Source organism: Rattus rattus, chromosome X, assembly GCF_011064425.1.
Source record: "Rattus rattus isolate New Zealand chromosome X, Rrattus_CSIRO_v1, whole genome shotgun sequence".
Lineage (NCBI taxonomy): Eukaryota > Metazoa > Chordata > Mammalia > Rodentia > Muridae > Rattus > Rattus rattus.
The window spans coordinates 67486265-67513329 of record NC_046172.1 but is presented as its reverse complement, the minus strand read 5'-3'; the positions used below and the strand labels follow the sequence as shown (position 1 = coordinate 67513329).

The 27065-nt window shown below is 37.1% G+C and overlaps 1 protein-coding gene across 2 annotated transcripts; it reads right to left on the bottom strand.

Moving 5' to 3' along the window:
- Positions 1 to 16818: 16818 nt before the first annotated feature.
- LOC116888619 (ubiquitin-conjugating enzyme E2 D2-like) lies at positions 16819 to 23223 on the bottom strand. 2 transcript variants are annotated; one of them, XM_032889916.1, is made up of 2 exons: positions 23205 to 23223; positions 16819 to 17177 (listed from the first exon to the last, which is right to left on the bottom strand). In XM_032889916.1, exons 1-2 carry the CDS (start codon positions 23221 to 23223, stop codon positions 16819 to 16821), a joined length of 378 nt encoding a protein of 125 aa, XP_032745807.1. The 2 variants fall into 2 exon arrangements, with proteins under 2 accessions (XP_032745807.1, XP_032745808.1); XM_032889917.1 differs by lacking the exon at positions 23205 to 23223 and having other exon boundaries at positions 16819 to 17265.
- Between the last annotated feature and the right edge of the window lie 3842 nt (positions 23224 to 27065).

Genomic DNA, 27065 nt, shown 5'->3' with positions numbered 1-27065 from the left:
CGTTTTCTGTAAATAGGGATAGTCTAACATCTTCCTTCCCAACAGTGTCTGCTTTACATCTATGTCTTGTTTTAATTTCTCTAACTAAGATTTTAATCTCTATATTGAATCAAAATGGAGAGAATGAGCACTTCATATCAATCTGGATTTCGATTGAAATGCTTTTAATTTTTCCTGTTATAATATAATGTGAACTATAGGTTTGTTATATACAGCTTTTATGCTGAAATATGTTGTACTTTATTCAGGGCTTTTATCATGAAGGCATATTGAGAATTGTCAAATGCCTCTTCTCAATTAAGAAGATTAGATGATTTCTATTTCATAACAATTAATATGTTGCATTATATTTATTGATTTGTGCATTTTTATATTTTGGATGAAACTAACTTTGTCAAGATGTATCATCTTTTTAACTCAATTTTGAAGTAAATTGGTCAGTAATTTTTTGAGATGTTTTATGTTTATGTTAATCAGATTATATTGTAATAACTCCCTTTTCATCTCTAATTTTATTAATTTGGGCTTTTCTCTATATCTTTGGTTTGGCTTGCCAGTCTTCTAAATCTTTCCATAGGACCAACACTGCTTGACTTTTTATTTCTCTAGAGCCTTGAGTTCTATCACTAGGTCATTTATTTGAGGTCTTTTGTCTTTTTAAAATGTGAACACTTATAATATTTCTTTCTTTTTTTTCTTTTCTTTTTTTCGGAGCTGGGGACCGAACCCAGGGCCTTGTGATTGCTAGGCAAGCACTCTACCACTGAGCTAAATCCCCAACCCCTGAACACTTATAATATTAATCTTTCTTCTTAGAATTATGTTGGCAGCATGCCAGAGATTATGATAGACTGTGTTCTCATCTTCATTTGATTTTATGATTTCTTTAAACTCCCCTTTTAATTTCTTCTGTAGTATATTATTTGGTCTCCAAGTATTTTATAATTTCTGAGGTTCATCTTACAATTTATTTGAAGTTTAATTCCATTGTGGTTTGATAAGAGGCAAAGGAATTATTTTATTTTTTGTATTTGTTAAGGCTTTCTTTATAATATGTATATTATATTTATAATATAATATGTACACACAAATACACATATAATAGTTTTGTGTTTCAATGAACATTAATACAGAGAGTCCTTAAGTGGTCAAAGTCCAGAAAATAAGAGAATGTGGTAAGCTCAGCCCTGAATGGGTTTTAGTCCTATCCCCAAGGCTCAGGAATCTTTGACAAAGAGGGGGCAGAGTATTTTAGGAGCTAAAAGTGGTGGATACCTGTAGAGAAATTTTAATCCCAAACATGGCTGCTCTGACATGGGATCGCATCCAAAGATATGATCTGGCCCAAATGCAGACAAGCTCTGGATTATAGTATGATCCGCTCAAACACAAACATGCCCATTATACACACCTTCAATTCCAAGCAATGAAGAAAAGGTTAGCTTGTATAATGAAACAGGAATGTTTGAAAGTGAGAGGTGGGGAAAGGGGATAACATTTTAAATGTAAATACATAAAATATCCAAGAAAAAATTATTAAAAAAGAATATTGATAGGCATTGACAACTTATCACCCAGAAAAAAAAAGAGAGTAGCATCTAATTGAGGAGCAGAAAATGCGATGAATCAGAGAAAGACTTGACAGAATGAGTCAGAGCTAGGATACATCCAACTCACTTGAGAACAGCACAGGAAATAGAGACAATTTAAGAGAGAAACAGTTAGCAAGGAAGGGAGAGAAGGAAGGACACAGAGAAAGACAGTGAGATAAACAGAGAAAGATACACTCAGAGAGACACAAAATATACAATGAAAAAAGAAAGCATCTTCAATAAATGGTGCTGGCCTAACTGGCAGTCTGTATGTAGAACAATGAAAATAGATCCATATTTGTCACCGCGCACAAAGCTCAAGTCCAAGTGGATCAAGGACCTCAACATAAAACCAGATACACTCAAACTAATAGAAGAGAAAGTGGGGAAGAGCCTCGAACACATGGGCACAGGAGGAAATTTTCTAAACAGAACTCCAATGGCTCATGCTTTAAGATCAAGAATTTATAACTGGGACCTCATGAAACAAGAAGAAAGCCTCTGTACGTCAAAGGATATAGTTAATAAGACAAATTGGCAACCTACAGATTGGGAAAAAAAATCTTCACTAACTCCACATCTGATAGAAGGCTAATACCCAAAATATATAAAGAACTCAAGAAGCTAACCACCCCCACCTCAAAAAAACAAAACAAAACAAAACAAAAAAAGCCAAACAACCCAATCAAAAAGAAAACGGGGCATAGAACTAAACTGAGAATTCACAACAGAGGAATCTTGAGTGGCTCAGAAGCACCTAAAGAAATGTTCAAAGTCCTTAGTGATCAGAGAAATGCAAATCAAAATCACCCTTCGATTCCACCATACACTAGTCAGAAGGGCTAAGATCAAAACCTCATGTGATAATACATGTTGGTGAGGATGTGGAGAAAGAGGAACACTCCTCCATTGCTGTGAGATTGCAAAGTGGTACAACCACTCTGGAAATCAGTCTGGAAGTTCCTCAGAAAATTGGAAATAGACCTACCTAAAGATCCAGCAATACCACTCTTGGAAATATACCCCAAAGATGCTTCACCATGCCACAGGTTCACATGTTCCACTATGTTCATACAGCCTCATTTGTGATGGCCAGAAGTTGAAACAAACCTAGATGTCCAACAACAGAGGAATGGATACAGAAAATGTGGTTCATTTACACAATGGAATAATTATTCAGCTATTAAAATGGAGGACATCCTGAGTTTGCAGGCAAATGGATGGAACTAGAAAATGTCATCCTGAGTGAGGTAACACAGACTCAAAAGAACATGCATGGTATGTTCTCACTAATAAGTAGATGTTAGCCAAAAAAAGTACAGAATAGCCAAGATACAGTCCACAGAACTCAAAAAGGTCAACAAGCTGAAGGGCCCAAGTGAGGACACCTCAGTCCCACTTGGTAGGCAGAGAAAGCAACCACAGTGAGGGAGGGAGGAAGGGACAGAGGAATGAAAAGGGATATTTTAATGAAATTAGGGACTCTTGAGACTTGGTACATAAACATTTACAGTAGTTATATCCCTTGGGGTTGAAGTCTACATTATGATATATGAAAACTATTATTCTAATTTGTAACTTTCATTTGTTTGTTAGACTGATTTTTATACATTTTTCCTGTTTATGTGTTTTGTTTTGTTTTTTAGACAAAGGATAGCAGAAACTTATTATAATCCATTTACTTCTGTGTTTTTATTTGGTGAGTTGAGGCCATTTTCATTCAAGACTATTTATTGTTGAGAAGTGTTTGCTATTATAAATGCTTTTGCTGGCTGTTCTAGTTGGGTGGTTTATTGGTAGGCTTTTCATCCTGTCCTGGTAGTATTGGATGTTTGCTAATTTGCTGTTTTGATCATGATTAATTTCTTCCTGGTTCATTTCTCTCACCCATTGCTTTCATGAATTGTATTCAATTCTGTGTGCGGGTCATGGATTAGCATAACTTAAGCCAGTAATGAAATATTCTTATTTCTCCATCAATTTTTTTTCTTTTTTCTTTTTCTCTTTTTTCTTTTTTTCGGAGCTGGGGACCGAACCCAGGGCTCTACCACTGAGCTAAATCCCCAACCACTCCATCAATTTTAATAGATAACTTTGACGGGTATAATTGTCTTTGTTGACAATTATTTATGTTCAGGTCTTGAAATGTATCATTGTTCCTTATTTTATGGTTACTGATGTCTCTGCCTCTATGAACTGGCACTTTTCACTAATAGCTTCAAGTTCTATGTCTTTACACTGTAGTTTTGACATCTCGACTATGCTATGATATGCTATAGAGTATATGCTATAGAGTAGCTTCTCTGATCATGTTTATTTGGGGGTTTAAATACTTAGATATTTATTTTGTTCTCTAGATTTGTGAAATTCTCCGGTATAGTTCACTGACTAAGTTGTCCAAAAACTCTTAACTCAGATACTTCTAGACTATGGATTCTTAGATTCAGTCTCTGGAATGTATGTCAGAATTTTTGGAAGTTTTGGTCATATTTAATTGTTTTCTTTATATGTGTGTATATTGTCTTCCATTAAAATTCATTATCTGTCCCCTGATCTTATCTGTTAATGGGGGTTTTGCTGGTGGGATGACTGTTCTTGGTTGTCAATTTGGCTATATCTGGAATTAACTAAGACCGAATCGAGTAGGTACACTTATGAGGGATGTTTTCCTAATCACTTGAAGTGGATAACCCACCTTTACTCTAGATCTTTTGAGGTGGGAAGATCCACCTTTAATCTGGGCCATACATTTTTTGGTACCCTATATAATAGGAAGTTTTTGCTCTTTGCCTGTTTTCCATCATTCTTGTTGGCAAGTTAATTTATTTTTACTGGCATTAGAGCCTACTTCTGGTTTCTGTTGTATACTGAAGAACAGCTGAGAAATCTAGTCATGTGAACTGAACAACTTCTAGATTTTTGGACTTTTCATTGCCAGACAGTAATTTTAGCTGGACAACAGCCTGTAAGCCACTGTAATAAATCCTTTTTACAATATACCCATGTGCCCGCACACACACACCCACCTACAATATAACATACATGCGCACATACACACATACACACACATGCATGCATGCATCTATGCATACATATATACACAAATACATACATACATACATACATACATACATACATACATACATACATACATACATATCCATTCCACCAGTTATATTTCTCTAGAGAATCCTGACTAGTGCAGATAGGTTTTTTTAATTTGGTTAATTGATTCATTTTGTGAATTTTTTCCTTTTTTCTCCCAGCATTTCTGGTTCCTTGCTGAATCTTCCCCTCCTTTGTTTATTTGAGTCTCCTGTTTGGTTATTAAGATGGTTATTATCAATTGTAAACTTGAGAAAGTCTAAAATCACCTGAAAGGTTGGTCTCTGGGCATGCCTATGGGTGGTTTCTTGGGTTAACTGAAGTGGGAAGATCAACCATCAACTGTGGATGGCACTATTTCCTGGGATAGGATCTTGGACTGTGAGCTGAGCGCACATATTCATCCCTTTCTGCTTTGTGATTAGAGACGTGAAGAGATGTGATGTGATAAGCTGTGTCAAGTTTCTGCTGTTGTGGGTTCCACAGCACAGTGGAGAGTAAACTTGAATTGTGAGCCTTTTCCCCAAGGTTTTGTTTTTATTGTTTTTGGTGGTGGTCAGGGTACTTTCATTAAACCAACAGGAAGAGCGATTAAGACAGGTTATTGGTATCAGAAATGGAGGTACTGCTGATATAATTCTGTTGTCCCTATCCTTTTTAAACTAGTTTTTGGGAACCATGTGGAAGGGTTTGAAGGCCCTTGGAATGATATTAGTAGAGCTTAATGGAACATTGTAATGGGATCTTGAAAGACAAAAAATGCTGAGAGAAGTATGGCCAGTGAAGGCCCTGCTCACAAAGTTTCAGAAGAGAACAAGGACTCCATCAGAGTTTAGCTTATTCATGTGATAATTTGGGAAAGTATCTGGTTTCATTCTTCTCTAATCTTAAGAAGTTCAGTGAAGTTACATTTGAATATAATAAATGAATTTGTTTGGCAGAAGAAATTTTAAGCCATCAAACCTTCAGGCTGGAACAAGAAAGCAACTTTAATGTTAAAGAGATAGGAACCATCAAAGAGAAACATTCTATGATAAACTGAGACAATAGGAAAGGGATCCTGAGGACAAAATCCGTATCAAGGGAGGTTCTATCTTGTGAAGAGTCGAATTCATTTAAAGAAGGAAAGCCTGAATTGAAGGGGTGCCTTGCTCATCAAAGGCATAAGGAATTGTTTTCCCAAGGTCAGCACAGAGAAGCTCTGGCTCAAGGAGACTAGCCTGCATCTCAAGGGCGAAGCATAACTTGGCAACAACATCTACATAGTTGCAGGAATTGGGAGATAAAGGACTGAAAGGATCAACATGTGGCAATATTGAAATTCTTCCAAGTAGTAGTCTCTGAGAAGCCATTGTGTGATGCTATAAAGGTGAAACTTAAGTTGCAATAGAGAACTTAGGATACTGTATCTTATAGGACCGTGGGATGGATGTCTGTCTGTTAAGGAAAGCTGGGGAATGGAGTAGAGCTAGACTGAAAGAGAGGCTGTAGCAGATCTAGAGTCACAGGGTTGCTTAAGCTCTTTGTACCCCAGCCAATTTCATTATATGGTCCATATGCCTGGCATGGAGCTATGGGACTTGATATTTGAAGTGCTGAATTTTGTTTTTTTTTTATTCTGTGCCATTGTACATTGGAGGAATGTGACTTTTTTTTCATAAAAAGCTTATAGTTAAAAGTTTGCTTTGTGTCTAAGGTGAGATATCAATTAGGTATTTTTAAACTGTTGTAATTGTTAAAAGACTGGAGACTTTTAAAGTTGGGTTGTATTTTATATTAGGAAATGAACATGAGAAAAAAAAAACGGGAACAGGGGTGAAAGGTTATGATTTAAATCTTGTTCTAGATTTATTTAATTTTATGTGTATGCATATGTATATTTGTATGCCTGCTGCCTGTGAAAGCCAGAAGGGAGTATTGAATGCCCTGGAAATAGATTAACAAATGGTTGTGAACCAGCAAGTGTGTGTTGTGAACTGAGCCAGGTCCTCTGCAAGAGTAATAAGTGCTCTTAACCACTGAGTAATATGTCTAGAACAGTGAAGGAAGTTTATAATCTAAAGGTTTGTATTTGTACTAATATCAACTGTCAATTTGGTTAAATCTATAATCAGGTGGGAGGTGGGTCTCTGCAGCTGCCTGTGGGTGAGATGATCTTTATTAGGTTAATCGAAGTGGGAAGACCCACCCATGGTGAGTTGCACAATTGCTGTTGCTGTGGACTTGAACCAATTATTTGGGGTTATAGCTCAATGCTGTTTTGATAGTGCCATCTATTCACAATTAACTCATTCATTCATTTCTTTTTCCCCTCACCCCCTATTTCTTTCTTCCTTCACTTCTTTCCTTCCTTCCTTCTCTTTATTTCACTCTTCTATCCCCTTCCCTCTTTCCTTCTGTTTTGCCTTCCTTCCTTTCTCTCTCTCTTTTCTTCTTTCTTGCTTGCCTACCTCCATCTGTCTCCCTCCCCCTTCCTTTCTCTTCTCCCACACTTTCTCTCATTCCATGGTCTTACAATATATCCCAGCTAACCTGGAACTTACCATGTATCCCAGGCTGAACTTACGGCAATCCTCCTGCTTCCACTTTCCAAATGGTGGGATTATAGTCATGAGCTCCTGTACCTAGCTTACTGTAGTTGTTCCCTCTAAATTCTGTATTGTATACCAACTGTGAAGAAGGGCTCCAGAGATGGCTCAGTATGGAAAGGTACATGCCACCAAGCCTAACGACCTAAGTTTAGTTCTGGAACTCACATGATAGAAATTGTTCTCTGATGTCAATACAAACACTGTGGAGTATGTACAAACACACACACACATACACACACACACACACACACACACACACACACACATACACACACACACACACACACATGCATGCACGCACGCACACATGCACTCACGCAAAGTAAAAAGTCATCAAGAAAATAAAAAGAAACCTACTTGAAACTATAAGACTTCTGAAATTGTTTTGTAAACTAAAAAGAAATGTTATAATAAGAACTTTATTATGTGAAAGTATACTTCCTATACTCAACTTAGCTTGACACCATCCTTTTAATAGTCAAATAATAAAAATCTGTATCTTAAATGGCCCAACTATTAGACCATTGTTAATTAACCAGGACACAAAAGTGAAGGCACTTTATTTTGTTATTTTTTCTCTATGAATTCTTGTAGTATTAGAAAGAAATTCATATTTCACACTAAGGATGTTTTATACATAATCTCTGAATTATGACACAAATATAGTTTTTTACACTGCTGACTATAAAGTATGAGTTCAATGCATTTGACTGCTATTGATGAGTATATAAATAGTGATATTACTTACGGTAGTTGCTTCTTGGCAGTAGTTACACCAAATCACAGGGAAGTTTCTCTTCAAGTCCACAAGACATTTTGCGTAAGTTGAAGCACTTGCAAGTCTGTATTCTGTAATAAAACATGGCCCTCTGAATTGGAAGACTCTTATAAACAGTAAAGTTGGAATCTTACAAATTTTGTAGTAGTATTATCTATATACTAGATATTGAACAATGGCAATATAACACATTTGAAAATAAACATTGTTATTGTCTTCCCTTCTATCACATAGCCTATTTAGTGTGTACACAGGCCACTGTATTCAACTACCCTTGATATTTTAATTGCTATTGCTTTTGCTGTTGCCAGAGTTTTTAACTATATGATGATATTGCTTGCTGGTGCTATTTTAAGACAATTGAATTGAACTCAACAATGCAAGCATTAGTGAGTAGCAAGTGAGTATAGTATGAAGAGATTGTGCTTTCCTACGCTTCAGTATTGAGTATGTGTGTGTTTCTGTGTGTTGGGAGAATAGTCCTCTAAAAAAATTAACTATTATAAATAACTCTAAGCATTTTTTATTCACTCCTATTAATGAACTCTGCTCTAAGCCTGAAACAATAATGCTCTAATTCTGCAATAAAAGTTTAGTGTAACTTATTATCAACAAATATTATAATTTTGTAAGTAATTTTAAATTTCTTCTTGATGAATATGCAAAGGATTAGAAATGCATTTACTTCCCCCATTAGCCTTTCCAACCTTCATTCTTTTTCTTTTAATTTCTAGATCAGATTATATGAGTGAATTTTAAAAATTATTGAAAAAAGTATATTATAATATTTTATAAAATTATTATTGTTTCATTGATCTCAAGGAAATTTTAAGTGATTCTATGACTGAAAGTGATCAAATAATATTTACTCAATTTGAAAGGAACTAAGTATCTCCAGGTACTTTTTCCTGTTCTCAAATTTTTATCTAGAAAGAATATAATTATATTAAGTATTACAAAAGGGCGCAGACATGATTATCCACTATATTCATGATCATGAAATCATTAGCAAACACATCAGACATTTATTTGTTCTTATGTGGCATTCAAGAAAGTAATAATATTTGAATAGTAACTGTTTTGTATTTGATAAATACATTATAGCAAAACTTCTGGGAAACTTCAAATGGTATAATGTTTGGAAAGCTATAATAATGATAAATTTATACTTAAACCATTTCTTAAAATATTCAAGACAGGGTTTTTCTGCATAGCCCTGGCACTCGCATGGCCATGCTGTCCTTGAACTTAGAGATCCACCTATGCCTTGCTGGGATTAATGTTATGCCTGCCACTGCCTGGCCTATTTCTGCATTTTAAATGTCATAAATATTTGGAACTGTGGAATAATTACCTGCATTAGCAGCTATATCTCCGAAGGAGGAACCAAATGCTAACTGTATTGTCTGACAAACCCAACTGAAAAATAAAAGGGGAGAGCATTAGTTAGTAGAAGAGCTAATAAGTATTGAGTATAATATTACAAGATTTAAAAACTGTTGTTATTATCATTGAAACATTAAAATTTAAAAGGAAAAAGCCTTCACATCAAATGTCAATTATGCCTTTTAATGATACTACTTCTACTGCTAATAATAACAATAATAATATAGTAACAACTAGAATAAAAACAAATGAAGATCATAATGTAAGGTAAGTACAGTAATTATAAAAGAAGCATCTTTAAGTATAAGAGAAAGCTGCATGATTGAAAGTCAAATCTTCTAAGCTATGTTATCAATAAGGAAATAAATGGCTGATATAACAATAATTATATTTATGGCCAAATTTTCACAGTGAGTTAGAAGTAGCATGATGGTATACGAAAATAAAAAACAACTATGTCATGATTTCTTATTCCTAATATACATGAATCATAGTTGTTTTGTCTTGCTTTGTTTTTCTTTTTTGAGACAGATTTCTCTGTGCAACAAAGCACTGACTGTCATGGACTCACTTTGTAGACCAAGCATGCCTTAAATCACAGATATCTGTCTGCCTCTTTTTTCCATGTGCTGGAATTAAAGATGTGAGTTATGGAACTAATTATTATTCATAATACTATGAATCATAGTATTAAAATCAGGGTAAATACTAATAAGCTGAAAGTGTGTAATGATACATTGGCTGATTTAGTCAGACAGTATCTGTGACAAATTGTTGCCAGGCAAAAAGCATGTTTTAGATGCCTACACTAAGAACAGAATAAGACAATCACCCCTTCTACTCATGTAAATACTGTTATTGATTTCATTGAAATTCAAGAATCTGTTATGTGAGTACTAACAAAGAAAGGTAGAAGTTACCTGTCTGAATTGTAAAGAATATTAAACACTTTTACCAGAAATATTGTTGCCTTCATAATGTAGCATTTATAATGTTAATTATGAATAGCTCAAAATTTCATATTTAGTTTTCTTTGTCCAGCCCCAAATATTTACTATCATGTGAACTGACATTGAAAATAGAGATTTTGAAATAAAATAATATAACATAATTAGTTACTATAAATTGGATTATAACAGTAAAAATTATGATACTAAAGGTTCTTATTATTATTGATGAGATACATATACAATACAGATTTCTGTTTCTTTTTTTCATTTTTTATTGGGCATTTTCTTTATCAACATTTCGAACATTATCCTCCTTCCTGGTTTCCTCTCTGGAAATCCCCCAACCCATCCCTCTACCAACTGCCTCCATGAAGGTGCTCCCCGACCTACACACATACACACTCCCTCCCACTTCCCTTCCCTGGCATTCCCCTACACTGGTGAATGGAGCCTTCACAGGACCAAGGACCTCTCCTCCCACTGATGCCTGACAAGGCCATCCTCTGTTACACATGCAGCTGGAGCCATGGGTCGGCTCCATGTGTACTCTTTGGGTGGTGGTTTAGTCCCTGGGAGCTCTGGTAGGGTCTTGTTGATTGACATTGTTGTTCTTCCTATGTTTCTTAGTGACAGACTATAATTTAAAAATTTATGGCCAGAATAATTTTTAACTTATAGTATTTAATCCCTTAGAAATATAAAACACATTCTTCACAGGCCTATTAAATCAACAATCAATAGTAATGAGGCTAGAAATTTCATTCATATTTTAGACACATCCTAATATCATTTTATTAGAATTTTCAGTTAATATGAAAAATAATATAGTATTTTAAGTTATTTTATGGACCCATGCATACAGAAAACCAGATAAAGTTGGAATTCTTGTTTCTTTTCTTAATTTCTAGTATTTGACATTTGTGACTAGTGGTTATATATTGTAGTTTGAAAGTGAAATGATTTGAACATTTGATCTCTAGCCATCAGCACTATTTTGGAAGTTTCAGGAGGCAAAAATTGGCTTGACAAAGTGAGTTTCTGAGACAGCTCTTGGTTTGTGATATCCAAGCTCCATGCCTTGTCTATTCTGATTCCTGACTTTGAGTACAATGTGCCAAGATTCACATGTTCTTCCTGAAATGCCTTTCAACCCTGATAAACCGTATAATTTTAAACTGTTCCCAAAATAAAGCTTTCTTCCTTAGTTGCTTCTTGTTATATATTTGGTCTCAGCAATGAGAAAAACAATACCAACTTTTGATATTGAGGAATGCAGATATTGTCATGGTAAAGTTGATCATGTGGCCTGTAGGTCTTTGGAAATAAATGTTCTGTTGGAGGAAAGTAAAAGAACTTGGAGTTATGTGATACAGAATCCCTACCATGCTGTAAACATAACTTGAGCTATAACTTAGGAGTTCTGAATACCAGGAGAAACAGGGACAGTGGAGGCCCAGTTCTTGAGGTTTCAGAAAGAAAAAGGACTCTATCAGAAACTGTGAGAGAGAACATTCATGTTACATTTGGTCATTTTTCTGGTTTCATTCTGCCTGTGCATTGAAAGGTAATAAATTAATTTGTTAGGCAGAGAAAATTTCCAGATAGGATAGCATTCAGGCTATGCCATGATCACTCTTTATCTAGGTCTACTATGAGAGAAGGCAACAAGTAAAATAAAACAAAATATATATGCAATTTAGTGATGTAAGGTATATAAATGGGGTTGGGGATTTGGCTCAGTGGTAGAGCACTTGCCTAGCAAGCGCAAGGCCCTGGGTTCAGTCCCCAGCTCCCGAAAAAAAAAAAAGAAATTGATCAACTAAGGTATATAAATAAGTTTAAAGTTTCAGATAAGTCAGGAATGAAAATAATTTTGTTACAGTGATTGACACAATAAAAAGAAACTCTAGCCAGAGTATGGTGGCATAAGCCTTTAATCCCAGCAGCCGAGAACCAAAGACAGGTAGGTGGACCTCTGTTCTAGGCCACTCTGTTCTACATAGTGAGTTCCAGGCCAGCCAGGGCTACAGAGGGAGACCCCATTTCATAGGCACAAGCACTGTGGAAGAGATAGAGAGCTAGAGCCAGAGCTATTGATAGATATAGAGAGGGGGAGAGAGGAAGGGAGGAAGAGGAGAGGAAAGAGGGAGGGAGGGATGAGTGGTACTCTTTACTGAAATAGAAAAGTGAGCAAGACCTCACCTATTAAAGTTGCCAACTTATAAAATGCAAATTCATTTGAAAGGAATGGGCTTGAATTGAGAATGCTACTGAAGGGGTTCCTTGTACAAAAATAACTGCTTATGGAAATATTTTTTCTCAGATTCCGTCAACATTGCCTACTACAAGGGGCTAGACTACATCTTGAGTTGTCATTAGAATTTGACAGCATTATAGGTACTAGTTTTGCAGATATGGAAGCTATGAATGAGAGGGTAATCAAGTCTGTTACCAAGGACATAGAAAGACATGATGCCAGGAATTGCATTAAATGGCCATATTCCCTGCAAGGAGAACACTGGGTGAAGCCCAAGTTCCAGTAGAGACCCCAGGATGCTGGAGATACCAGGATCATATGATATATGCTGAAGAAAGTTGCAGGCATGGAGTGAATCTGCCTTTACTTAGAAGTTATGTGTGCTTCAGGTGTCATTATTTGGGGGGGGGCCACAGCTACTGGAACACATTTGAGCCAAGATAAAAGTATCACGAGCTCCAGATGCTGGACAAGGACTCTACAATTTGATAATTTCCCTGTGAAGTTTCTTTCTTTTGTCCAATATTTCTTTGTTATGTCCCCATTCTTACTTTTTGAGATGGTGACATTTAATCTATGGCTTTATAAGATGAAATATGTAACTTAATTTATATAACTTATAAGAGATCACAGTAAAAAAATAAGGCTTCAGGCACTTCTGAAGTTGAAACAATATGTTTTGCATTATCAGATGGCATCAGCCTATAGGGATTAGAGGCAGAAGATTTGGATTTGAATGTGGGTGTATCTATATGCTAATATATTTGAATATTTGGTACCCAAATAGTGTTGCTATTTTGGATGGTTTTGGAACTTTTAGGAAATAGAGATTTTCGAGAACAACTAAATTACTAAAGGTCACCTTAAAATTTAATAGCTGAGACCCACTTCCTGTCTGGTCTCTGCATCTTGACTATAAATACAACAAAACCAGTCACTTCTATTCCTGTTAACTTGCTTACACTGTCATAATGGATTATATCACTTCTTTTACCATAAGTCAAAATAAATATCTCCTCCCAGAAGTTGTTTATTGTCAGGCCTTTAGGTATCTCATCATAATGAAGATCTGTCTTGAGCCCATGTGACAACAGGTTGTGTCCTCTATATTTAGAGGGGCTTGGGGTATTGCCCTAATGTGACTGATGGCCTCAAATCTATGGAGGACTGTGGCTAGTTACAGGCCTGGTTCCCTGGGAGTCAGGCGAAACACCTACCGTCCCTTCAGGGTCACCAGGGTTTCTAGCCTTAGCTCAACCAGGAACCAGACTGCCTTTCTCAGTCCCACAAATACCCAAGATATAGTCCACAGAACTGAAGAACGTTAATAAGCCAAAGGGTCAAAAAGAGGATGCTTCAGTCCCATTTGGGAGAGAGAAGAAAGCAATCACAGGAGGCAGATGAAGGGAGGAACATGGTGGGAGAAGAAAGAGGGGACATGATCTAATATTGGGGGGAGTGAAGCCCTGAGGACCAGAAAGAAGAATGGAAACAGGCAACCTTGGGATGTAGGAGTTGGGGTGACCCTCCAGAATGTAACAGAGACCTGGGAGGTGAGAGACTCTCAGGATTCAAAGGGAGGGACCTTAAATGAAATGCCCAACAGTGGAGGAGAGGGAACTTGTAGAGTCCACCTCCAGTAGAAGGACAGGACATTAAGTGAAGAGATGGGGTTGCTATCCCACAGTCAAAAATTATGACCCATAATTGTTCCTGTCTGAAAGAACTGCAGGGACTGAAATGGAGAAGAGACTGAGGAAAAGAAGGCTCAGTGACAGGCCCAGAGTGTGGTCTAGCTCAAGGGGAGTCCCCAAGACCTAACACTATTACTGAAGCTATGGTGAGCTTCCAAAAAGAGGCCTATCATGACTCCCCTCCAAAAGATCCAACAAGCAGTTGAAAGAATCAGATGCAGACATTTACACCCAACCAATGGACAGAAGTTTCTGACCCCTCTGGTTGAATTAGGGAAAAGCTGGACAAAGCTGAGGAGGAGGGCAACCCTGTAGGAGGACCAGCAGTCTCAATTAACCTGGACCCTGAGATCTCTCAGACACTAAGCCACCAACCAGGCATATTACACAACTGATATCAGGCCCTTGACACATATACAGCAGAGGACTCCCAGGTCTGGGTTCAGTCAGAGAAGATGCACTTAACCCTCAAAAGACTGGAGGCCCCAAGGAGTTTAGAGATCTGGTGGGGTAGGGTTTGGGGGGCAAAATCCTCTTGGAGACAAGGGAGGAGAAATAGGATGTGGAACTGTGGGAGGGCAGACTAGGAGGGGGATAATGACTGGACTGTAAAAAAATAAAATAATAAATAACCTCTTAGAACATTTTTGATCCTTACTGATTGATATTAATTCATATGAATATATTACTTTTAGAAAATATTTCTAAAATTAGATTTGAGATATTCTAAAGATAATATATTTGCACTCATTTGATAAACTAAATCAGTATTGAAATCATTTCAATGCGTTTATTCATTGCAAAAGGCTGTTACGTTTAGACATAGACAAACTATTACCGATAATTAACATATGAATTTGCTTACACTGTTAATAGGTTTGCTTATAAAATGTATATTATAGTTCCATCTGTAAGAACTGGTGCTTCTGTAGATTTTGCAATAATAGTAGATCAATAAATGGGAATAAAATATTTGAAATGACTGACCTCTCATTCTTCTTTGTCAATTGAAAGGAACTAAACTATGCAAGCAATTTCAAAAATGAAACAACGACAACAAAATGTCCTCTTTAAATGCTTCCATTAAAAAATGGAACTACAAAATATCATCCTGAGTGAGGTAACCCAATCTCAGAAAAATACACATGGTTTGCAATCACTGATAAGTGGATATTAGTCCAAAAGCTTGAATTACCCAAGATACAATCCACAGACTACATGAAGCTCAAGGAGAAGGACAAAGTGTGGATGCTTCAGTCCTTATTAAAAGGGGGAACAAAAATATTCATAGGAAGAGGTATGGAGACAAAGTTTGTAGTAGAGACTGAAGGAATGGCCATTCAGAAACTGGCCCACCTGGGGATCTAGCTCATATACATACAACCACCAAACCCAGTCACTATTGGGGATGCCAAGAGGTACATGCTGACAGGAGAAAGCCTGATATAGCTGCCTCCTGAGAGACTCTGCCAGAGTATGACAAATACAGAGGCGAATGCTCACAGCCAACCACTGAACTGAGAATGGGGTCCCCATTGGAGGAGTTAGAGAAAGGATTGAAGGAGCTGAAGGGGCTTGCAGCCCCATAAGAACAACAATGCCAACCAACCAGAGCTCCCAGGGACCAAACCACCATCCAAAGAGTACACGTGGACAGACCCATGGCTCCACCTGCATATGTAGCAGAGGATGGCCTTGTTGGGCACCAATGGGAGGAGAAGCCCTGGGTCTTGCTGTGGCTGAACTCCCTAGTGTAGGGGAATGTCAGGGTTGGGAGGGGGTAAGGAACGAGTAGTTGGGTAGGGGAACACCGTCATAGAAGAAGGAAGGGGAAATGGGATAGAAGGTTTATGGACGGGAAACCGGGAAAGGGGAAAACATTTGAAATGTAAATAAAAAAAATCCAATAAAAAAATCTTAAAATATCTTCCCAGTGGGTCTTGGAGTTGTGGCAAATGCCTGGAATCTCAGAAGTTGTGAGACTGAGGCATGAATATGGGTTATTTGAGGTGAACATGGAAAGCTATCTTTTGAGAGCACAGCCAGTATAAACTACATAGTGAAATTCCGTTTCACAATGTTTCCCCCACTGGTTGGTTGAACTGATGTTCTCATCTAAAGCAGTTACCTTGTTCTTCTTATATTTTCCAACCTTGAATCAATAAGGAAATTTTTTTAGTCAAATACAAATTGAATCTGGTCTTCCTGTACCACTCTTTCCCATATCTCCTCTCTACTGCTCCCTATCTTCCACCAACTCCTTTCCCCTTCCCTCCCTCCAGCCCCCACTACCTTCTCTATAGGCCACTTCTCCCTTTTCCACTTTAGTCTGTTCAAAAGATGTTCATTGTGTTCTCAAAAGAATGACAAATATTTCACACCATAGAAAATAAGCAAGAGACATCCAATAAACTGAACCACCAGCATTGCTTTTATTATTACGGCCATGAGATTACATGTTGACATCACATAGCGAATTTCTCAGTCCACTCTCGAGCCAGTCTATCATATTTTTTCTTGTCTTTGCGGTAGATTTTTGCAATTTCAGGAACCAGTGGATCATCTGGGTTAGGATCACACAATAGAGAGCAGATAGACAGGAGAACTTTAGATACTGTCAGTGCTGGTGACCACTCAGATCTCAGGATGTCTAGACAAATGCTTCCCTTACGGTTGATATTTGGATGGTAAATTCTTGTGGTGAATGTAATCTTGGGTGGTTTGAATGGATAATCTGTTGGAAAATGGATGGCCAGGAAAAAGACCCCGCCTTGGTAGGGGCTGTCATCAGGCCCCATTATGGTCGCTTGCCAATGAAACATATCTTCCCCCACAGGGCCTGCAGAGCACTGGGTTGGAGGATCACGAGCCAGGTCCAGGAGCTCCTTTTCAATACGCTTTAGAGCCATGGTCCCCAAGAAGAAATAGACAAATTCTTCGTACTGGGTCTAGGAAGTGGTAGATGGCTTTGGTGATACAGGACCCAGTTATGAGAAGCCAGAGTGGTAGGTGGTTGGAGCAAGGGCTGGGTTTCGGTGAGGAGTAGGTAGGCTGGGTTGGGGTGATGGGTGGGCTGGGTTGAGGTAAGGAGTGAGCTGGGTTCTTAAGGATATGTCCAGGGAGGTGGATAGGAGTAGAGAGTACCAAGGGCTTCTTAATTGTACCTGAAGGGCTACACAACTCCTGGGACTTGGAATTTTGGCTGATGTGCTGTCTGTAGCTAGAGAATCCGCTGTTGTGGGGAGGCTGTTAAGCCCCAAGGCCGCACAACTGCTGTCAGACACCGCTGCCTGGAGAGGCCAGAGCTCCTGCTCCGGGCAGCCTGCTAATGGCTCTAGACCTGGATGGGCACCTCCGATGCCTAGGCAACAAGCAGGGGCCTATTGTGAAGTCACAGAGGATGCAATAACAGTGCATGTGCCATAGGAATGAGGGGAATGTGGGCCCAGTTGAACATGGGTAGCAAATATTAGAACAGTGGAAAATGGCAGAAGGCACCACTGGATGCACACCTTTTCTAGCACTTATTCTTTGGCCTGGCAAATAAGAACACAATGCACTCTTTCAACCAATTATTAGAAAAATAAGATTAATGAATTTTCTACTCATTATAATGACTTTATCATACTCCCTTTCCACATTATATGCTTACATTACACAGACCCTTACTTCCATGTGTATTTTTTAAGAATATTCTCTAATTTAAACAACTTAGCAAGTTTAATATTTATATATCTTGGAAATATTTTGGTATTATTATCATCCTGAAGATTTTAAAATCAAAATTTTAACATTCTAAGAATGTTGTACAGAATAGGGTAGTGAAAGAATAAAAAAGGGAGGAAAATAGCTAAACATTATTTCTATCTTGTATATAAGGGCTTTAGTAGTGCTTTATAAAACCAATTATATTTGTTTACAATTATTGTCCTAATACAAACATAGTCACACAACACAGTATGTCCTTCCTGGGGGCCTCACAATTATATGTATAGAAATGTAAAGACAAATAATTACTAGGAAATACGTTGGTGTGCAGGTATATAAATTCATTTTGGTTAATTAAGCACAGTAATTTAATAAAACAATTTGTAATTTTTGTTAAGTTATACACATCAGGTCACAGTGGTACTTATCCTTGATATTCTTCAGTTATGAAAATCTTTTGTAGATCTAGTCATCTAATGTATCTATCATCATAACTTAGGGGGGCCCTAGTTTGACAATACTTTACAAAGCAGAGGGTAAGATGTCAAAATGGCGGGGTTGGGGATTTAGCTCAGGGGTAGAGCGCTTGCCTAGGAAGCACAAGGCCCTGGGTTCGGTCCCCAGCTCCGAAAAAAAAAAAAAGAACCAAAAAAAAAAAAAGATGTCAAAATGGGTCTTCCACTATTAAGATAAAGATATCCTCACTGAAAGGAACTTCTCAAAATTTCTTGTTATATGGTTTGTGAACATAGTGTATGTGCTCTGAATGAGCTGTTTAAATTATTGTGGTAAATATTAAATTTTAAAGGCTAGTGGTATTTTAGATAAGATGTATATATAGCATTGAAAGTTTTGAAGTAAACTTCCAAAGTTTTTTTTTTCTGATGAGGATGAGATTAAAATCAAAGATTAGATGTCATAAATTCTAATACGTTTATTGGGTAGGATACTAAGAAAGTCAATTTTGAGTTCTCTAAAGGAGAAAATGTGATCATGCTTTCCAGATCCTTTTTTGTGATTATGTCCTATGGAATGTTCATTTCTATATCCAACAGTATTTCATTCTCAGTGTGGCAGACTTCAGTTACAATAGAAACATTTGCTATCTGGCTCCAATTATATGTTTTTCAGTCAAAATATTGTTAAATTGCCTATACAGTCCAGGCTGGCCTTATCTCAAACTCATATTTTTTCTTCACTCTCCCTAGTGGCTAGAACTGTAATTGCATCCCACCATTTCCAGTTACAACTTTATGTAGATATTTCATTCCCTTTGACTCAGCCTCCTGAGTACTGGGTTTATGGGCATGAATCATGACACTCACCTAAGATATTTTTTTTTTCGGAGCTGGGGACCGAACCCAGGGCCTTGCGCTTGTTAGGCAAGCGCTCTACCGCTGAGCTAAATCCCCAACCCCCACCTAAGATATTTTTAATGATCATGTATGCTGCCAATTTTCCACTATTAAATCTGTCTTCCATAATATCATACAGTATGATCTCCTTTAAACATAAATCAATCACTACCATAGTTGATGGTTACGAGTTTTCAGTAACTTTCAATCTCTTTCAGGGTAAATTCAAAATTTCAGTGCTGCCTCACGTAAGTCCTCTGAAGGGAGAACTATCTAAATCTCTATAACAGCATATATTATACTGCTTCACCATTTTCCTTTAAATATTCATCCCCTTATCCTATCTCATGGCATGTTGACAAGGGGAGTTGGCCTTCATTTTTGTCCTCTTATTACATCTATATATTATACACTTAGAATGTTCTGGGTGAATGCATGCACTTACTAAAAGCTGAGTGATATAATTTATAAAAACACAAATTCTAGTCTTCTATAAATGGTGCTGGTCTAACTGGTATGTCGGGGAATAAAAGTAGATCCGTATTTGTCACCTTGCACAAAGCTCAAGTTCAAGTGGATCAAGGACCTCAACATAAAACCATATACATTGAATATAATAGAGGAGAAAGTGGGAAAGAGACTTGAACACACAGCAGAAAAAAATTTGAACACAACACCAATGGCTAAAGCTTTAAGATCAAAAAATTGATAAATGGGATCACATGAAACTGAAAAGCTTCCATAAGGCAAAAGACACGATCAATAGAACAAATTGGCAACCTACAGATTGGGAAAAAATATTCAGTAACTCTACATGTGACAGAGGACTAATATCCAAAATGTATAAAGAACTCAAGAAGTCAACCTCTGAGAACCCAAATAACTCAATTAAAAAGTGAGGTATACATATAGAAGGGGAGGGGGAGGGTTAGGGGGATGTTGGCCCAGAAACTGGGAAGGGGAATAACAATCGAAATGTAAATAAGAAATACTCAAGTTAATAAAGATAAAAAAAAGTGGGGTATAGATCTAAAGAGATAATTCACAACAGAAGAAAATAGAATGGCTGAGAAGCACTTAAAGACATGTTCAAACCTTAGTCATTCAGGAAATTCAAATCAAACCATCCTGAGATTCCACCTCATAACAATCAGAATGGGTAAGATTAAAGCCTCAGGTAACAGCATGTTGGTGAGGATGTGGAGAAAGAGGAACACTCCTCCACTGCTGATGGGAATCCAAACTGGGTATACCAGACAATTGGAAATAGTTCTACCTGAAGACGCAGCTTTACCACTCTTGGGCATATACCCAAAAGATGCTCCACCATACCACAAGGACAAGTGCTTCACCATGTTGACAGCAGCCTTATTTGTAATAGCCAGAAACTGGAAACAACCAAGATGTCTCTTAACTGACAAATGTGGTTCATTTATACAACATCATGAGTTTTTGAGGCAAATGGATGGAATTAGGAAATATCATCCTGAGAGAGGTATGTCAGACCTAAAATGACATGCATGGTATGTACTCACTTATAAGTGGATATTACCCAAAATGCATAGAATACCTAGGATAAAACTGATCTTAAGAAGAGTAATAAGCAGAAATGCCCAAGTGAGGAGGTTTCAACCCCACTTAGAAGGGGGAGGGAAATGTTCATGGGTGGTGGAGGGAGGGAGGGAGGGATATGGGATGAGAGGGGAGGAAGAGGGAAAGGAGAAAAGGAGAACAGGATCTGGTATGGGGGCCAGGAGAGAAGACTAGAGGACCAAGAGAATGAATGGAGATAAGCAGCCTCAGGGACTGGGGAGTTGGGAGGACCACTAAGAGAGTGCCAGTGATCCAGGAGGTGAGAGACTCTCAGGATTCATTGCGGGTGACCTTAGCCAAAATGCCCAACATTGGAGAAAGGGAACTTGAAGAGTCCACCTCCAGTAGGTAGACAGGTCCTAAAGCAGAGGGACAAGGTTACTAACACACAGTCAAAATTTCTGACTCAGAATTGTTCCTGCCGGAAAGAACTGTACAGACAACAATGGAGAAGAGATTGAAGGAAAGGTCCAGTGACAGGCCCAACTTGGGATCCAGCTCAAGAGGAGGCTCCAAGGCCTGACATTATTATTGAAGCTATGATGTGTTTACAGACAGGAGCCTAGCATGGCTGTCCTCAAGGGAGGTCTAACCGGCAGCTGACTGAGGCAGATGCAGATACCTACACCCAACCATTGGACTGATGTCAGGGGCCCCTATGGTTGAATTATGGGAAGGATTAAAGAAGCTGAAGGGGGAAGTAACCCAATAGGAAGTCCAACAGTCTCAACTTGCCCAGACCACAGGGAGCTCCCAGAGACTGAGCTACCAACCAGGAGCACACACAAGCTGTGCGGAGGCCCTGGTATATATGTAGCAGAGATCTACATGTATCCAAGCTGGCACCAAACATGTTCTACAAAGGATGACTTTAACATGATCTTCCTGTGTTTGCCTCTAAGTCCATGCATTAGAAGGAAGAGAAACCGTACCTGGTTTTTATAGTGCTGAGGATCAAATCAGGTGCTTTTTGTGCTTTATGTATTACTAAACAATCACTCAACCAACTGAGTTACAACCTCAGCCCTGATTAATACGACATTGCCTTTATTTATTAGTTTTATATAGAGGTCATGGTAGATATAAAATTTTGTTTTTAATTTAATTTAATATATATTAATAATAATATAGATGTTATAATATAATAAATTATAGCATTAAAATATATGTAATATATAAATTTTTGCCATCCCTTATAATACTTAGATTCAGTTTGCCATCTTCTATTTTAAAGGCTATTAAAATTTTGGCTTGATTTACAATAAAAACAATAAATAGCTTTAGAAAGTAAAATTGTCTTAGTATTACTGAGCCTTTGAACCACGTAATGGCATGCTTTCCCCTTAAGTGTATTTTAAATACTTTAGCAATGTTTTTCATTTTTTAATGTATACTTTTTACACATATTTTTCATGGAAATCTCTAAAGAGCTAAAATATTTTAAAAGTGATTACCTTTTAATTATTTTGAGTGTGTATATGCATGTGTGGAGGTCTGAGGACAACTTGCAGGAATTGGTCCCTTCCTTCAACCATGTCTGTCTTGAGGATGAAACTCAGGTCTGGCAGTAAGTACCCTTATCTGCTGAGCCTTCTTGCTCAATTATTCAAGTATTTAATATGTCTGGATACTATTTCAAATGGAATTTTAGAATTTTAATTTCTGATTGCTTGTGGTTGAAATAAAAACAAATGATTTCATACATTGCTTTTTAACTAGAATCTTGCTCATTTCATTCATTACACATATTTTCAAAATGACTTGGATCAATTTTCTGTATAGATAATCATATTACCGGTGATTAAAAATCCTCCCACTTACCTCCACATCAAACCAGATACACTCAAACTAATAGAATAAAAACTAGGGCAGCATCTCGAACACATAGGCACTGGAAAAAATTTCCAGAACAAAACTCCAATGGCTTATGCTCTAAGATCAAGAATTGACAAATGGGATCTCATAAAACTGCAAGGCTTCTGTAAGACAAAGGACACTGTGGGTAGGACAAAACGGCAACCAACAGATTGGGAAAAGATCGTTACCAATCCTACAACAGATAGAGGCCTTATATCCAAAATATACAAAGAACTCAAGAAGTTAGACCACAGGGAGACAAATAACCCTATTAAAAATGGGGTTCAGAGCTAAACAAAGAATTCATAGCTGAGGAATGCCAAATGGCTGAGAAACACCTAAAGAAATGTACAACATCTTTAGTCATAAGGGAAATGCAAATCAAAACAACCCTGAGATTTCACCTCACACCAGTGAGAATGGCTAAGATCAAAAACTCAGGTGACAGCAGATGCTGGCGAGGATGTGGAGAAAGAGGAACACTCCTCCATTGTTGGTGGGATTGCAGACTGGTACAACCATTCTGGAAATCAGTCTGGAGGTTCCTCAGAAAATTGGACATTGAACTGCCTGAGGATCCAAATATACCCCCTCTCTTGGGCATATACCCACAAGATGCCCCAACATATAAAAAGACACGTGCTCCACTATGTTCATAGCAGCCTTATTTATAATAGCCAGAAGCTGGAAAGAACCCAGATGCCCTTCAACAGAGGAATGGATACAGAAAATGTGGTACATTTACTCAATGGAATATTACTCAGCTATCAAAACAATGCCTTTATGAAATTCATAGACAAATGGTTGGAACTGGAAAATATCATCCTGAGTGAGGTAAGCAATCACAGAAAAAACACACATGGTATGAACTCATTGATAAGCTGGTAGCCCAAATGCTTGAATTACCTAGATGCATAGAACACATGAAACTCAAGACGGATGATCAAAATGTGAATGCTTCACTCCTTCTTTAAGGAATAACACTCGAAATGTATATAAGAAATATAAGTTAATTAAAAAAGGGGGGCAAGAATACCCTTGGCAGGGAATAGAGAGGCAAAGATTAAAACAGAGACTAAAGGAACACCCATTCAGAGCCTGCCTCACATGTGGCCCATACATATACAGCCACCCAATTAGACAAGATGGATGAAGCAAAGAAGTGCAGGCCGACAGGAGCCAGATGTAGATCGCTCCTGAGAGACACAGCCAGAATACAGCAAATACAGAGGCGAATGCCAGCAGCAAACCACTGAACTGAGAATAGGACCCCCGTTGAAGGAATCAGAGAAAGAACTGGAAGAGCTTGAAGGGGATCGAGACCCCTTATGAACAACAATGCCAAGCAACTAGAGTTTCCAGGGACTAAGCCACTACCTAAAGACTATACATGGACTGACCCTGGGCTCCAACCTCATAGGTAGCAATGAATATCCTAGTAAGAGCACCAGTGGAAGGGGAAGCCCTGGGTCCTGCTAAGACTGAACCCCTAGTGAACTAGATTGGGGGGAGGGTTGGGGGGAGGGTGGGGAGGGGAACACTCATAAAGAAGGGGAGGGGGAGGGAATAGGGGGATGTCTGCCCGGAAATGGGAAAGGGAATAACATTCGAAATGTAAATAAGAAATACTCAAGTTAATAATAATAATAAAAAAACAGAAGGATCCAGAAAAAAAAATCCTCCCATTTATTCACCTTTCTCGTTTGACAATAGAGAATAAAAATCTGAAGTATAATATTGAATATATAATAAGAATAGACACTTCAACTTTCTTCCTGACCTTAGAATGAAATACTTATTTCGAGATTAATTCTAATTTTAAATATATTTTATTTGTGGCTATTTTTATCAAATTAAGATACATTTTTCCATTCCTTCTATGATGTGAATCCTCATGGGTAATTGATATTGTCATAGGTGATTTTTGTTTCTACTGAACTAGGATAATTTTTGATGTATTTACATGGCATAATTATATGGAGTATTTTTCACACTGCTGTAGTTAAAGAAGCCACAATAAAATTTATCATTTGAATTATTTTCCTATATAGTTCATTGTGCTAAGTTTTATATATATCAGAAGTTTTAAATCATGTGGAATTGAAATGTATCTCCACTAAATGTCACACACTTGTTGTGCTTCCATTGTTCAATTTTCTATTATTTGTGAATTTAATTAATTTAGGAATTTTGTAGTATTATTACTTTTATGGCTGCCCTGTGTGAGTACTGGGAACAAAACTCATTAAGATTGGTTCTATCAAGAACATGCCCTTCCTTCTTCTAGATTTAGGGTTACTTTGTTTCACTGTTCTTACAAGGGTGAATTATAGTTGTTAATTTGTGATCATTCTTTTTTGTATATGTGTTCATTTGTGTTGATTGGATTTTATTTTTGGTTTTTCAACTTGAAACAAATGAGAAACACTGGGGAACAAGGAATCTTAATCCAGAAAATGGCTTCATATGCTTGACCTACACAGAGGTCTATTGGGCATTGTGTTGCTTAATGAATAATGCAGGAGGTGCCTCCTAGGTTCGTGATTCTGGAGTACATGGTAAGCACTCTGAGCCATCCATGAGGAATAAGCCAGTATGCAGTATTTCGCTATGGTCTCTACTCAAGGTCACGTCTCCACGTTCTAGCCTTGAGTTCCTGCTCTAATTTCTCTTGTCATTGGTGGGGATGTGAAAGCCAAATAAACGCTTGCTTTGCCAAGTTGCTTTTGATATGGGTTGTATTACAGCAGCACAAAACAAAATACCACAGTTTATGGTTATAACTTCCTTCTTAGCCCTGGTTTTGTTGCATCTTATACGTTTTTGGTATATTTTATATTCTTTATTTTTATCTTTTTCTACATCAAAGTATTGTTAAGTTTCTCATTTGACTTCTTTGATTCATGTGTTTAATTCCAAAATATTTGTGGATTATTTATTTTTCATAAAATAATTGAGAGTTGAATTATTATTTTGAACAAACATGAAACACAGAAACTAGAAATAACAATTCAATTATATTTCTAACCTCTATTCCCACCAGACAGAACTTAAATAAGGTTGAATTTGACATATATTCACTGGAGAACAAGAGTTTATGATGCCTAAAATCTGTGATCAAAAAATTTGTCAGTCCTTTATACATGTGTACTCTTGGGAAATTTTCTATATAGAACTTTTAGCCTTGTCTTTTTGCTTGTCTAATATGTCTCTTAACTTACCTAGATATCATGGTGATACCTATTATAAAATGAATAAGCAAGTGGTAATCATAAAAACATCACATACTGCAATTTTTTGCTGCATTAGGGACTTGTAAATTCAGTCAGGTTTAAGAACAATGAAAACCCAGCCTTACTTTAGTTGTAATATGGGTGTGTTTACTAGAGTCATCTGTACAGTTAGCATGACATGCATTTCTATATACTTCATCAGATAATAGCCACCATTTTGAATTTTCAGTTTATAATTCCATTACTGGCTTTTCCAATACTGTTTATGAGTATTGAATGAATTTACTGTTTTTTAAGCTTTTTGGTCTCAAATGCCATGGTCCTTCTCTAGTGAGATGAAAAGAGTGAGTGAATTAACTTTCAGTGGTTTAGGAATGACCAAATTGAAAACAATATTGACCTCAAAGTTTTAATTCTCTTACTCTTTTGATTTAAAAGAGTAGATTAACATATATATTTTTAATAGTAGAAATTAATGTGTTGAGTGTTTTTATATCAAATTAAAGATTCTGAATTATTTGTAAGGATTTTTATTTTTCTTTCCTTTAGTTAAGGAAAGACACTTGTAAACTTTAATCCTTTTAAAATATACTAAACCTTATTTTATGATCAACTTAGTGGTCTAACTTAGAGAATTTCCCATGATTACTTAAGAATGTGTTTCTGTTTATTTTTCTGTATTTGCATTTGTTTGTGTGTACATGTTTTCATGCTTGTATAGTATATGTGACACAAGGCATGTATGTCACATGCATGTGGAGGTCAGAGGAAAACCTGCATATTTGGGAGTCCGCATGTTCCTTTCATCATGTACATCCAGTGATATACTTCAGATCACCAATATTGACAACAACTATCTTCACCTTGCTCTTATTTTTTTTAAAAAGCAATTCTTGACTTAAAGTTCATATTTTTCCTGATTAAATTTGGGCATTTTTGCTTTCAATTAGTTTCCACTTTCTACCA